General features: G+C 40.3%; 1 protein-coding gene across 1 annotated transcript in view; it reads left to right on the top strand.

Moving 5' to 3' along the window:
* DNER (delta/notch like EGF repeat containing) overlaps positions 1-4,689 on the top strand; it is a 114,990-nt gene extending 110,301 nt beyond the window's left edge. Inside the window, exon 13 of the mRNA XM_014877873.2 lies at positions 3,604-4,689. Within this exon, the coding sequence (XP_014733359.2) occupies positions 3,604-3,715 (112 nt within the window). The 3' untranslated portion in view covers positions 3,716-4,689. The remainder of the gene's footprint in view (positions 1-3,603) is intronic.
* Positions 4,690-13,952: the final 9,263 nt, after the last annotated feature.

Here is a 13,952-nt window from a genome sequence, read left to right as displayed (position 1 = left end):
AGTTCTTAGACTGGGATAGATTCATGATAATTTTTCAAATCCATATTATATAGTTAGAAATTATTGTCCATTGAGGGTTTCTCTATCTTGGAAAAGGTATTTCTACTTAATGCAAATGAAAATAAATGTTTTCATTCTATGAATTTTCAGTGCCTCCTAGCATATGATGCCTTATAAAAATCCAGGTAATTCATGGAGGTTTATTGTGGAGATCGTTGTGCATAATTTGGGTTCAGAAAGATATAAACCACTGTTTTGGTCATTTCAATCCAGGAAAAGGAGCAAAACTATAGTTATTTTTACATAATTTCTTAAACCTACATATATGAAGGTCTGAATTTTCAGAATTGCTGAATCTAAGAAATCTACTTTCAAGTAGCAGAAAGTTCAGCATTTTCTGAAAATAATTCCCTTTCACAGTTAGATACCAAAACTTGCTAGTAATTTTGGAAAATGGAAGCCAAGGGAAAAGTTAGTAGATTATTTTCTTTAAAGGGAAGGTTTCTAGTAAAGTCAGAGTGTGGATGCCTGTTGTCCATATTCAGTAAATTATTTTAAAATTACTTGTTCATGTTTCTCAGTATTTTTTTTCCTAGATAAATTTTTTTATAATTTGATCTTTACCAATCAAAGTACTTGCTGTAAGACAAAACCAATGTGCTTAAGGATCATTACTAATAAAAGTCTACTTCTACTGAATGTTCCTAGGATTAGCAGATCAGAACTAGGTAGTTTTCCGAGCAGATGAAGCACAGTTGTCTTTAGCATTCATTATGCAGATAGAAATACTCATTTTATGTAACATTTATACATTTTAAAGCTGGAAGAGAACAGTGTAATGAAATAGTTGACCACTGGCTATAGCAGCCATAAGATATCATGGAAATGGAACCAAGATCTGTTATTGAAACAGAATTTTTCACTTTAGAAATGCATTCACACTGAGTTAATGAATTATCTGGTGACAGACTATGCTGCAGTTAGTTCTCTGTGTGCCCAGATATCAGTAGCCTTCAGGAACCACTTACAGTGTAGTTTATTTAATTTTTATTTTCACATGCTGATCTGTCCTGTCTCTGTGTCAGTTGAAGAGTCTGGTTCATCAGACTCTGAGTTCTCCTGTCACAGCAGGGTCAGCTTCTCTCCCCATTCCTGTGGAATTGCCTGTGTCAAACTGTGGTGCTCTAAGCTTTCTGAATCAGATGAGCATCAGCACACCCTCATTTCTTACCATTTCCTGGCAGCCGCCTTTTTGTAGAAGTGTGATCACATGCTCAAATACTCTGGTCTCCACATCACCTGCCAATTACTTAATATATAATATCCTCTGCCAGGGTTAATTTTCTGGAAACTCTAAGATTATAGCTCAATTATTCTAAGCAAGGCACAGTACCACTTGCACACCTGATCTTTTCTCTGAATAACGCAGAGGAAATAAATCTTCTCATTCCCCTCCGGTGGAAACCAAAATAATCCCTTCTTCCTCTCAATATGCTTTATCCCTTTTTAAACTTCTGGCCTCTCTCTTTTACTTCTCTTGTTTAAATTTTATTTGTGGACTCCTTTTGCCAGTTGCTGGTTTTGAGCAGAGTAGCAACATGTGGTTGGTTTCTTTATTCTGTTTCTGGCTGAACTCTGAATTTCTGCCCGTCCCACAGAAGTCAGAAGATACCATTTCCTCAGGTTTCAGCCGTTCAATGTTCTCAAAAATCTACTTGATGGAGTTGCTGAGGTTAATAACGCTGTAGTTAGCCATCTCTTGAAATGTTGCTCTGAGGAAGTGGAGGAGCAGGACCATTCCAAATGTGAAGATGATTTGCAGTGTCTGTCACACACACAGAGCTGCCTTTGCCAAGAATTGCTGCAATGAACATGTACTGTCCTCAGAATTGTCATGGAACCTGCAGTTTCTCTCTCAAGCTACACAGGTCTCTCTTATTCAATGCTTCATTGAAAAATATGTTTTCTGATTGTTATTTCATGTACTTTGCTTTGTGAATATCTTTGTGATGTGTATTATTGTTATACACTGGCAAGCCTGTCTGATGTACACATTACAATCATCACCCATGAATGGACATACCAATGCTAAATGTTGAGCCTGAAGAACTTCCCCAGTGCTACTGCTACGCTATTTATCAACCCAAGCACATCATTGTTCACAGCATGGCATTGAAGCTAACGTTAAAATGATTATCCATCATGTCCCTCCAGTTTTTTCCACACTCAGTGCTTCCCAGGATTGAGATTTCCCCATGCAGTGCATACTCTTTGTTAGATGAATAATCTTATGTTTGGTTGCCCTGGAAAAAAACCTTTATTCACTTGTTTGTATTTGCTCTTGTTGTAAGCATGCAGTTAATTGATCCAGCACCCCCTGTAGCAGGAATATGCATCTTCACTATTGATTAGCCCTTGAATCATTGCCTCTTGCACATTGTAATGATAATTACTTTGTCAGTTCCTATGCACACTCACTGAACAGAGTTCCCATTTAACACTTCTGTCTGTAACATAAACCTCTGAGGTTGGTGATAACTTTGTTTGTTTGTTGCTTTGGGCAGTGACTGAGTTCTGAAGCACCTGATCAAGGCAATGTGGTTGAGCAGCTCTGGCTCAACCAGACCATAAACAACTTGCACATGTGCTGTGCTCTTCTCTCAGCCCTCTCTAATGAGGGGCACATGTCAACCCTGACCTAAAGGAGAAAACAGATTTTGTCCTGCTCCACTGTGTGCAAGAAGCCATGTGCTCTCTTCTGTCAGAAAGGGCAGGTAGACTTTGACTGAAATCTCTGGAGAATGTTCACCATCATTTGTATCTCTGCAAAGCTCCATTTTCTTTAAACCCTCGAGAGTGATGGTAGAAAAAGGTGATTCAGAATTCAATGCTGCCTCTGATTTAGTAAGATGCCATGACTTGATTCCTTCATTCAGTTCTTGAAATTTTATTTCATTTGTAGAAAATCAGGTTTATCCATCATGATGGGAATGAGCAAATGTGACCTGTCTGTGTTTATTAAGATAACCTATAGAAGAAGGCAGACATTCATGCAGAGGAATGAACCTAGTGTAACCTTATGGACAGCTGAAGTACTTTGAAAAATGAAATTTTCACCATATATATCATAATTCTTTCAGCCATTTCAGTTTTGCCTGCAATTCTAAATCACTGAAAACAGTCAAGAATGAAATTGGAAATAATGAATCTGCATAAAAGTCTTGGAAGAAAATCAAGTTAATTTTGGTTTGGGCTAAATATTATCCTCAAAATCTGAATTTTCTAGCTTTCACTTTCCAGTATGCACAATGTAAATGAATATAGGCTTAATATAGTACATAAATGCATAAAAATCCTTAGTGTGTATGACTACATAAATAATTCTATTTCTGTATTTTCTGTACTGTTTTCTCTGCATCAGGTCAAAAAGAAAAAAAATACTTGACCATTTTTGGCCTCATTTTCCTGTGATTTCTTTTGTTATATAAAGTTTAATCTAAGCTCTCTGGCTTCGTTTCTGGTCACAGGCCATAACTCACTGCATTGTTGCTTTGAATTCATTTATATTTCTGTTTGTCACCAAACGTTTTCTTTTATTTCCAGGTTTGGCAAGAAATCCCGACCTGCAATGTATGATGCAACCCCCATTGCTTATGAAGATTACAGCCCAGATGACAAACCTTTGGTTACACTGATTAAAACAAAAGATTTGTAATCTAGTGTATCTTTTTTGGATTATTTTTCAAAAGGATGGGCTACTAACCTAATTTAAATATTTTTAAGAAGAAAGCATAAGTAATTTAAACCATTAGATGCTTCAGAATTTTCTGTAGAATATTTAAGAACCAATTTTCTGCAGCTTTTAGTTTGGAAAAATATTTTAAAACAGAATTTGTGAACTTCATGATTTACATTTTAATGTACCTTGAGCTCTATAAACTATAAGCTTATGATAGTGTGTGCTTTTTTCTTGGTAGACACTATTACTAAACCCAGATGAGTTTCTTGTGGTTGTTACAGAACAGAAAACAGTAATTAATGAGGAGTTCTTTATGAAATGTCAGTGCCAGCTTTCTCAGTAGAGGTAGGAAAAATGTGAAGCATAATATGATATATAATATATCCATTAATTAAAAAAGTCTAAAATGTTTGTGTTGTGAAAAAGAAACTAGTAAAAATTATTATTCCTAATCTGAATGAATTAGCTTTTGCCTTATTCCATGCATGGATAGATAACCTATTCCTCCATTATTTCCTGAAAGTTGCTAAAACATACTCTTGAGTTGATGTTTGACATTTTTGTAATAGTTATTCAGGCTAGGCCTTGTACAATAATTAAAGTGCCTCTTGAGGCAAAGTAAGGGCATGATCCTTTAAACATTGAAATCAATGAGAGGACTTCCATTGACTTCACTGGGTATGGGATTGGATCCTACAATTGGACTGAATCTATATTTTTCTTTAAAGGTTAAAGTTTTTTATATTGTGAGTAAACTAAGCATATGGTTTGAGTTGTTTGTTTCCTAAAGGTTGTTGATGTACAGTATTGTTTCATGAAATATTGTGTATTTCTCATAGTGCTTCTTATTTAGGATCAGTATGGGGTTTTTGTGGCTGTATTTGATCGCTTATGGGCGTCTTAAATTCTTGCTTATTTCAGAAAATACTGAATAAAAGTTAACCAGTGAAGATTGCAGCTGTTTCTTTGTTTTTCTTCATTTCAAACTGAAGTGTTGTCTATAAATTTGAAAGGATATGAGCATATGATGCACTATAAATAATGCCAAAAGATGATATTCCAGCTGTTAATCTGCAAAGGGAAAAATGGTTTGTATTATCAAGGTCATCTCTCAAAAGGGAGATAAATGAAGCTCCAGAGTGAAGGCACAGTCCTGGATGGTGGATGTGCAGGTTAGTAACTCCATTCTGTGTCTGAATTACAGAAATGCCAGATGCTCCTCAGAAATCCAGAGTACCTTTCCTGACATCCTGTATAAGCTAGCATGGGCTTTCAGTGATGGTGCTCCAAGACAGTAATTATTAAAAAGAGGACTGAGGACCTCAGATCCAGGTTTAAATTAGATTCATTCTTCAGGCATGGCTTGCTGTGACAGAAGTTGTAAATTTGCATCTGGTGGCTGCCAGATGATATTGGTACAGTTTTTTGCTGTACCAATATATTGAAACTTTTGTTTACTGTGACTTCTAGGAGTGTTTTGAGAACAGTGAAGAAAGAAAAATCAAGAGTAAGCTGTACCCTGTACCTTTTTTAGTAACTTGAGCAGAAAAGGGGCACTGTTGTTGTAATTGATTTGTTAATCAAAGGAAGGGAAATACTGATTCTTCAGAACTTTTGGCCTTTTTCAGTCAGTAAAATATTGGCTTGCAAATCTATATAAAGTAGGGAAACAAGCAACTCTGTTGTTCTAGGGAACATACATATTCATGGTCCATATTTTACAAGAGAGATGTTGCAATGAGCAGCAGCCTTTCTGCATACAAATCACACCTTGGTAGCAATTCTTGACCAACCTATATTTCTCTCAATTGACTGACCTGAACGATAAGTAATTTGTGAGGAGCTATTTTCCTGTCAGCTTGAAGCCTCTAGCTTCTGTAAATCATCCTGTGCATCCTGTGAATTGTATTCTGAAAATTACTTTGTCTCCTTCCAATTTATTTTATTGAGCTCTGATGGCATGTTATGCATGCACTTGTGAGATATTTGTGAGGCACTGCACTGCCTGCCAGATGGAGCTTCCCTAAGACCTGCAGGGAACAAACCCACCTTGTGTTTCTATCCCAACTCTGAATCTGCAAGAACAAGTTGGTTACTGTCTTTATACAGCAGATCGTGTCCTGAGGACATACATGAGTGTGGACAAGGGACACTGGCTATTTCATATCCTTTTCCAGTTTGTTCTGTACAGGGAGCAAATACAGATGTATAGCAAATACCACTTGCTGTTAATATACTGCACTCTTTGTTTGTTTGTTTGTTTTCCTGTAAATCATCCAGTTGCAGAAAGGGCTGATTGAATCTAGTCTTCCCCTAGCAATGGGCTAACAGCCTCCAGCTCATTCTGGACAAGACAGAGTCAAGTCTCTGGGCTTGTCATTAACCACTAGTACTTAGGCACTCTCCAAGTTTGGTTATTTTTTCGTCTTCTTCCATCTGGAAATAGGAAAACATCCTTGAGTGCTTTTTCCCCAGAAGCATGCACATGTATTCTTACTTGTTTCTTGAGATGGTGTGAAACTTGCCTTTACAGCTCAGACTTGTGATACATGTGCTAACAGGAAAATGTCATCATTTACATGGATCCTGGATAGAGTCAGTCCAAAATGATGAAGACAGTGACCCTATCCATGTGGTTGGGCTAATTGCAGTATGGCATAGATGCAAGGCCTGAGGGAAAAGTTGAGCACAACAGCTAGAAAACACGTTGGCTAAAAACATACAAACTGTCTCCATTAAAACCTGCAGGTGTAAATCTAACTTCAGCTGAGAAAAATTAGACCATTGCCATAGCTTCAGCCTCTCTTTGTGTCTTGTCTCTGGGAGATGCTTTGGGAATCTGCATTTCTCCTGTGTGGGCTCCAGAGCTGACATCCTGCCAAACCCTTAGGTGAGAAGTATGAATGAAGAAAGTAAAGGACAAAACCTTTGCCCTAAAACTTTTATTTTGTTATATATAAATTATTATACCCTAAACCCTTAAATTCTAAGTTTTTCATCATGTGATATTACACACTTTTATTTAAACTACACACTCGTGATTCCAGTTTTATCATTCAGTTTTGGAAGTTTTTTCCATGGCCTCAGGTCAAAAGTAGTGTTTTCTTGGGAGTCAGTGCTTGTCAGCCCAGAAAGTCTAAAATTCTCAGTTTCCAGGGCTCCAACACATTGTCAGTCGGGACTGGGTAATACCCTGTCCAAACCCATCGACCTGATTTTGCTGCTCTCTCTTCACTGCAGCTGTGGCCAAATGCTACACTGGTGTAAGGGGAATGAGAACTGAAAAGAGACTTCAAGCTCAATGAAGTGCTTCCTCAAACAGTGAAAGTCTCTGTGTAGTTAATCCTTTTGAAAACAATGGGATTTTAAAACAATGTGTATGATGTTTTGGGGGAAAGTGGCTTGGTGTCCTTGTGCATCTAAAAATAGAAAAAAGATGACCATAGATGCTTGTTCTAGTGAAGTCTTGTGTTGTGACACTTCAGTCACAGAACTGATGTTTCATGTTGTCTCAGCTTCATTTCTGGAAACAGCATGGCTTTTCTCCAGCAGGGCTTTGTTGACAAATGCCTGAGCAGTTATGACATTCCTGAAGATGTGCAGTTTCTTCTTTGATAGCAATAAACACCTGATGAGGAATAAACTCAACACCTCTGAAAATTATTCTCTGTGTGAATGACTGAGAGGAATCAAAGAGCCACTCCTCACTTGTGTTGCCAGAGAGAATTTCTTTCCCCCTTCACGTGGCTAAATCCTTCTGTGTCAAAAATTTCTCTGATATTCCCTTCTCATGTTGCACACAACCACCCAGCTTTTGCAGAGCAGACAGGCACATTGCATCAGGCAGATACAAATCCAGCCTGTCCTCCCCTTGGGTGCCTCCAGCCTGGTTTCTGTGGGAGGCATTTGCTGTGTGACCAGCCTTTTTTTCTTTTTTTTCCCCACTACTGCCATGTCTTTGAGGTTCATATGCTGCTCAGTGCAGCTGGGCTGAAATTGCTGTTTGTATGATACTCTGCTCTTCTATTTCTGACCTCACAGGGGTGCAGAAGTACAGTCCTCCTATGGATCATGAAGGGCAGCTGAAAGCCAGATTAATTCAGGGAAGAGTTAGTCTCTCATGCTATGCTCTGCTATGGATAGTTAAAATAATGAGTGTATTATCAAGAGCTAATGAGTTCAGACATGTTCCCAAAATAAAAAATGGGAGTCAGGGCAGTCCAGTGTGTGCTTAAACCTTCTCTTCAAACCTGCTGAGAGATGTGCCCTGGCTTACGGCTTTCAGGCACCCTTTATTTTAAAACAAAATATAAACAAAATTCTTGTTTAAAATTTGTTTTCTCTCCCAGCATCTGTTACCCTTAGGACATGCTCTGCATGAGCAGGGGAGCAGTGAGAGAAGGGCAAAGCAAAGAGCTGGTGCCAAACAACAGACATGGAGCTGACCTGCTCCATCTCCTCCCTGCAAGTCTGTCTTCTGTCTCTTGAGACTTTGGCTCAGCATCTGCCAAAACACTGTAGTTGTGTGGGATCAGGAGGGGTGGCATAAGGCAGGTTTGAGACACTTTTATGTCCATCTTAAACATCTCATCAGGGAGATGACAGCAGCCAGAGTCTGGCATCCAAGCAATCAGATACTGCTGCTACCTGAGAATGCTGGAGCTTGCTGCCAAGTCAAGGCAGAGTGTGATGTGCTCTCAGCTCCTCCTCAGCCTGATGTGCTGCTCACTGCAGAAGTGTCCCTCAGAAATCATCTTTGCACTTCTTGACTCTCTGCTGTTTGCACTAGAGCTGATCCCTCCAGTGCAACTTCTGTGCTGCTCAATCCCCTCTGTAGGACCCAGCATCTGAACCCTTTATAGCTTTTCCCGCTCTCATATTTTGGAATGGCTCCCAATAGGTGAAGGTGATTCCTTCCAGCAGGATGTGGGTCAACCAGTGAAAACAAAAAAAACTTCAAAGCAGTTATGCCACATCCAGCTTCATCTGGGCTCAGCTGGCTTCTTTTTCTGCAGTGCAAAATGGATAACAAATATGACCTCTCTGGAAAAGTCAGATTTCTCTGTTATTATGAATTCCAGTTTCAAATCCTCCTTTTAAGACGTTTATGATAAGATGATTATTGTAAATAAGCTTCCCCTTTAGCAAAGAATAAATCATCAAATAGGCTTTGTTTGGTGAGATCTTTGGCAAAGGAATATAAATAAATAAGCTAACTGAATAAACTTCTTTATCTGATGTGCTGAGCAGAAAAGGCAGTGAAGTTAATCATTTAGGAAAATAAGCTGGACTGCTGTGCTTTCTTCAATAACAGACCAGTCTAAGGGAAACAATCTGCTCTATCTCGCTGACCCTGGACTTTTTGCTAGCATCCCACAGATCACAAGAGATCCTGTTTATCACTCTGGCAGCAATGCTGTCTTGTCAAGGAGATGTCCTTCGGCCTAAATCTTTGATTTGTTTCTGTTCCTGTGGACTGCTCTACTTCCTGTCAGAGGTAGCTCCTTGCACCAGAACAGAGATCTCTTATGAGGTCAGCTGTGGCTTCTCTTCCATCTCCGGGGAGTAGAACATACATGGACAACAATCTGAATCTGCAGGGTCTTAAACTTTGGACTCCACTCATGCTTCCATGTGAAAAAGTTTGCATGTGACTCTGCGTGGATCTCAGTCCAATACCACTCAAGGAAATGAGTGTGACTGTTCCAATTTTCACAGTGATTTTTATTGACTTATGGATTTGAAGTAATCTGAAGTAAATCTGCCTGGAATATGAGCCTATAAGCCAGATACAAGATGCACAAGGTAACAAAAATGCATGTAGCTTCTGTCAAAAAGAAAACAGCCTAATGGAGTGGAGGTTATTTTGGCATGTAGGAGCTGCATTAGCAATTAGTTTCTCTGCAGAATACTTTATTCTTGCCCCCATCTATGATTGCTGGATATGTGATCACTGCTGGTGCAATTTAGTCTCCTAGAAGCTGATTTTCTATATTGTATTAGGACAGAGAGAGCACCAACAACAGGTTCCAGTTACGGTTCTTTCTCGCTGAGAACAGAGAAATATATGGGTACATTACAAAGGGCAGAAAGCAGCATCAGCTTGCTGAAAAGGTTGTTTGTAGATCCCAGTGAATGGCATTGATATTTATTCTATAGATCAGTCTGTGGTTGTTTGATTTGCTGTGTTGCATCTGTCATGTGAAGAAGGCAACCAGCTAGTAACGTGTCGTGATGCAGAATAATTTATTTCAACGATTTTGTACCTAAAATGTGATGTCCACAATATCTTATTTGTGGTCTGTACATGACACCAGTTCCTCCTATTAATTTAATTTGTACATTTATTTCAGTTGTTTTGCCTTTGTATGGCATTTGCTGGAAAGGTCTGTCAAAACAAAGCTGACAGAATGTCATGTAACTAAGGAGAGATCTGCTTTCGCATGTGCCTATTATCCCATTTCACTTCCTTCTTGCCATGAATTTGGACTTGAGATTGTTCTACAGATAAAATATGATGACCAGTTATTTTTATCTCCAGTAGTCAACACATTGCTCCCTCCTTTCCTGGTGCCCTGTCTTGTCTGTGTGCAATAAGGACAAAGACAGGTGGAGATTTTTAGAGCGCTGAATTTGGTGTGGAGTTTATCTGTCTTTCATTCATTTTATTTCCATGGAGAGAATATTTTACAATTCCATGGAGATGCCTTAATCCCTGAGAGCTTTGAAGAGTAATTTTACTTTAATGCATGCAAGATTTAAAATGAGGTAGTAAGCTAGCAGTATTGACAGACATGACAGGTTTAAATCAAAATGTCTCACAGCTGTGATTTACTTAGTGATATATGTTGCTAAATTTTGGAAGATTTCATTTAGAATACATTATTCAATTGTTTAGGTTATTAAATGGTAAATATGGTGATGCTTTGATAACATTTTGGAGTTTTATGCAAGAAACTACAAAATTTCTGGTAAAACTGGTTAATACTATCTAATTTGCCCTCACTTTAGGGGATTGCCATCTGCAGAGAAAACCAAAATTCCCAACGAAACTACTACCCTACCCTGGCATTAGGCGTGGCACTATCCATGTTTTCCCAATTGTTTTTCAAGAATTCTGATTTTGCATAAGCAATAAAGTCATCTTCTCTTTTCCCATAAGGCAGTACCTCTCAAAGAGGGCAGAAATTGTGGATAATTATCAAGACTTCAAATTAACAGTTAAATGTGGTTTTCATTCAAAAGCAACTCAGCCTTGAGATTTCTGAGAATTCATTGTCTCTCTCTTTTTTGTTTATGTGTTGTCTCTGACTTACATCCCTCTTCTTCAAACTCTAGTGTCAAGAGTGATTTATAAGTGCAATTTTCTGTGTTATATTATGTAGCAATAGTTGGCAAATCCCTTCCCTCGGCAACGGGATGTATTCTTCTTTGTCAGACACCAAACAGGCACACAACCCTTAAATTTCTTTAAAAAAACAATTATTTTTGAAAGGACAAATGCAAATCCCGTCTCATAATAATTAATCTCCTAATTACTTATATTACATGCACAAAAACTTCTCTGGCCACTGGTATTGGCATTTTCATGTGATGGATCCACTAGGAATCTCTCTGACTGTCTCAGGTCCTGTACCCAATCTCTTGCTCTTTGCTTGAAACAAGCTCTGCATGGTTCTGACAAAGCCTGAGAGTCCAGCTGCATTGCTGTGCTGGGCACTGTTCGTGAGGAAATTTAAGCATGAGCTGAATGAAGGATTTTGGGGGTTTGTTAACTTTCTGTTCTCTGTTTTCTGTTATTTTTGCCTTTGCTAGGGTTGAAGTATTTTTACATTTACAGAGCTCTTTGAGTTGCAAGACTTGGTAAAATCTTGTGTGAAATGTTGATGGCATCAGCCTTATATTTTCCGTGAGGGCTCCACATTCACTCTGATTCCCAAAAACTTAGAAAGGACTCAAAATTGTTGTATACGAGACAGTGATTCTTTCTGAATGATTTGTAAATCTCTACTTACAATCTTTATGGGATTTTGTCAGAAAATCAGTTCACATCCACCCAGCTACTTATGTTAAAATTCTTCCCAATAATGAGTGCAGTGCCCAGGTTAGGGACAAAGAGGGTGGCCCTTTCCAGCTTACCTGTTGGCCTGTTCTTAGTCGGGACTGGGGTGAATTGAAGTATAGTTTCATCCTTGAACTCTGCTCTGTCTCCTGTTTCACACATTTTACAGTCTATGACCAGTGCAGAACAGGGCATATGTGTCCCTTGTCCTACAGTGGGTTTCTGCACCTTCATGTGCTCGGCCATACTCAGCCATTAGGGTTTTACTGGTACCAGCTGTTGGCTGTGGGGGACAGTGAGTGCATTAAACAAATGACACCAGTGCTGTTGCACACTCTGCCATGAACATCTCAGCAGTGTCATTTGAAAATTACCTGGGTTTAGCTCTTACACAATGCTTGTGTGTACAGTCACTTCCAGGAGAATTTGGATTATTGCAGCAGCACTCTACGTTCTCTTGCTCAAGTGGGGGAAGGAGAAACATCCTCTGGATTGCCACACAGCTGACCAGTCTCCCTAAGCCTATGAATAACTTCTAGGATGTGTCACTGAAATAGGAAGTGTGGCTTCTAGTAACTTCCTATTTTAATGGATAAAATTGGGTAGCTTGAATGGTGAAATCTAGATGACAGATTGCCAAATCTCCTTCTTGCTATAATGATGCTCTGCAAACAAAAGTTTTGATTTCAGACTGTCAAGTCTTTTTTCTTGGTAAGTTTTCTTACTCAGGGAATATCCAGTGCATGTAAAATTGTGCACAGCATTATTTATCATTTATCATTCTTCATTCATTTTTATAACTCCAGTCTCTTCAGTGCTCACTCTAAAAACAGCTTATCTCTCTAGACATGATTCTTCTCTCGCTTATGTTGTGAAAAATCAGACGTAATTTGAATTAAATTCACTGAATCACATGTATGCAACTCAGAGAGGTGTCATGAGCAGGAGCTATTCAGATGCCATGGATTTAACTTAGTGTAAAACTGGTGTAAGGGTCATCAGGATCTCTGCACAGATTTTTGGAGGCATATATTTCTTTTTGTCACAGACAAAGAAGTATTTAATAATCATTAGGGTAATTAACAAATAAAGGCAACACAGTCAAACGTGCACAAGGTTGACAGGGGTCTTAACAGGTCTTGTTTCAAGATTTTCTGGACTAGGAGAGAACAAATGTGTAAGCATCTGGCATGTGTCAACCCAAAGATTTTCTGGCGTTCATTTTCTGCTGCTTACAAGATTAATTGGTGCATTAAGAGCTGGACTTGAGCTTCTTTAGACTGTTAATGCAAGATTTGCTGTTGGAGGCTGCCTGGGAAACATCACCGCTCCTGCAAGGAGGTGTCTGGCCAGCAGCTGTGCCAGGGGTGACGCGGTGAGAGCATTCCCTGCGGAGGAATGACTAATCCTCCTGTCCCGTGTCCCTGTCCTCCCCCCGCCCCGCATGTCCCCACTGCCCCCACACTTGGCTTCTGCAGGCTCTGAGCCTCGGCATTTCCCCGTGTGTATCCTCGCTGCCTCTCTGCTGTGCTCCCCCTCGTCCCAGGGTCGTGCCCTTGGCCCGCCGTGCTCCCCTCACCGGCCCCACGCTGCACACTGGGCTCTGCCGCCCTTTCTCCCCTGCCCCTGCCCCATCCCCGCGCCCCGACGGCTGCGGAGCCTCGCCTGGGGCTGGTTCACATCGCCTCTCCTGCTCTCTCCACACGCTTTTCTCGCCGCCTGTGCGGCCCAGATTCGATGGCCTCAATTCCCCCGGGTCGCTGGCGCGGTGCCGCCCGGCGCGGAGCCCAGAGGCCGCAGCCGGGCAGCGCGGCCGCTGCCAGCGCCCACAGGCTCGGCCTTTGCTCCCCGAGCTGCCCAGGGAGAAACAGCCTTGGTGGTACCGAGGCGAGGGGCTCGGCATCCCCGAAAGATCCACCCTGTGTTTGCTGGGAGGCTGACAGCCCTTCCCTCCTCCCCCGGGCTCCTGCAGGGGCCGTGGAGGGGCTGCCTGCCAGAGGTAGAATAAAACTTGTTCCCCCTTTCAGTATCGTGTATTTTCTCCTTCTCAGAAGTGTTGTACCCTTTTAAATGTATGCAAGACCTTTGCAACAACTTTCCTTCTGTGCTTGCTGACCTGCCATGGCTTTGGTGCTTTATTTTCACTGCTTT

This window comes from Sturnus vulgaris, chromosome 10 (assembly GCF_052056855.1).
Source record: "Sturnus vulgaris isolate bStuVul1 chromosome 10, bStuVul1.hap1, whole genome shotgun sequence".
In the NCBI taxonomy this organism is placed as follows: Eukaryota; Metazoa; Chordata; class Aves; order Passeriformes; family Sturnidae; genus Sturnus; species Sturnus vulgaris.
This window is presented reverse-complemented; position numbering and strand designations above follow the sequence as displayed.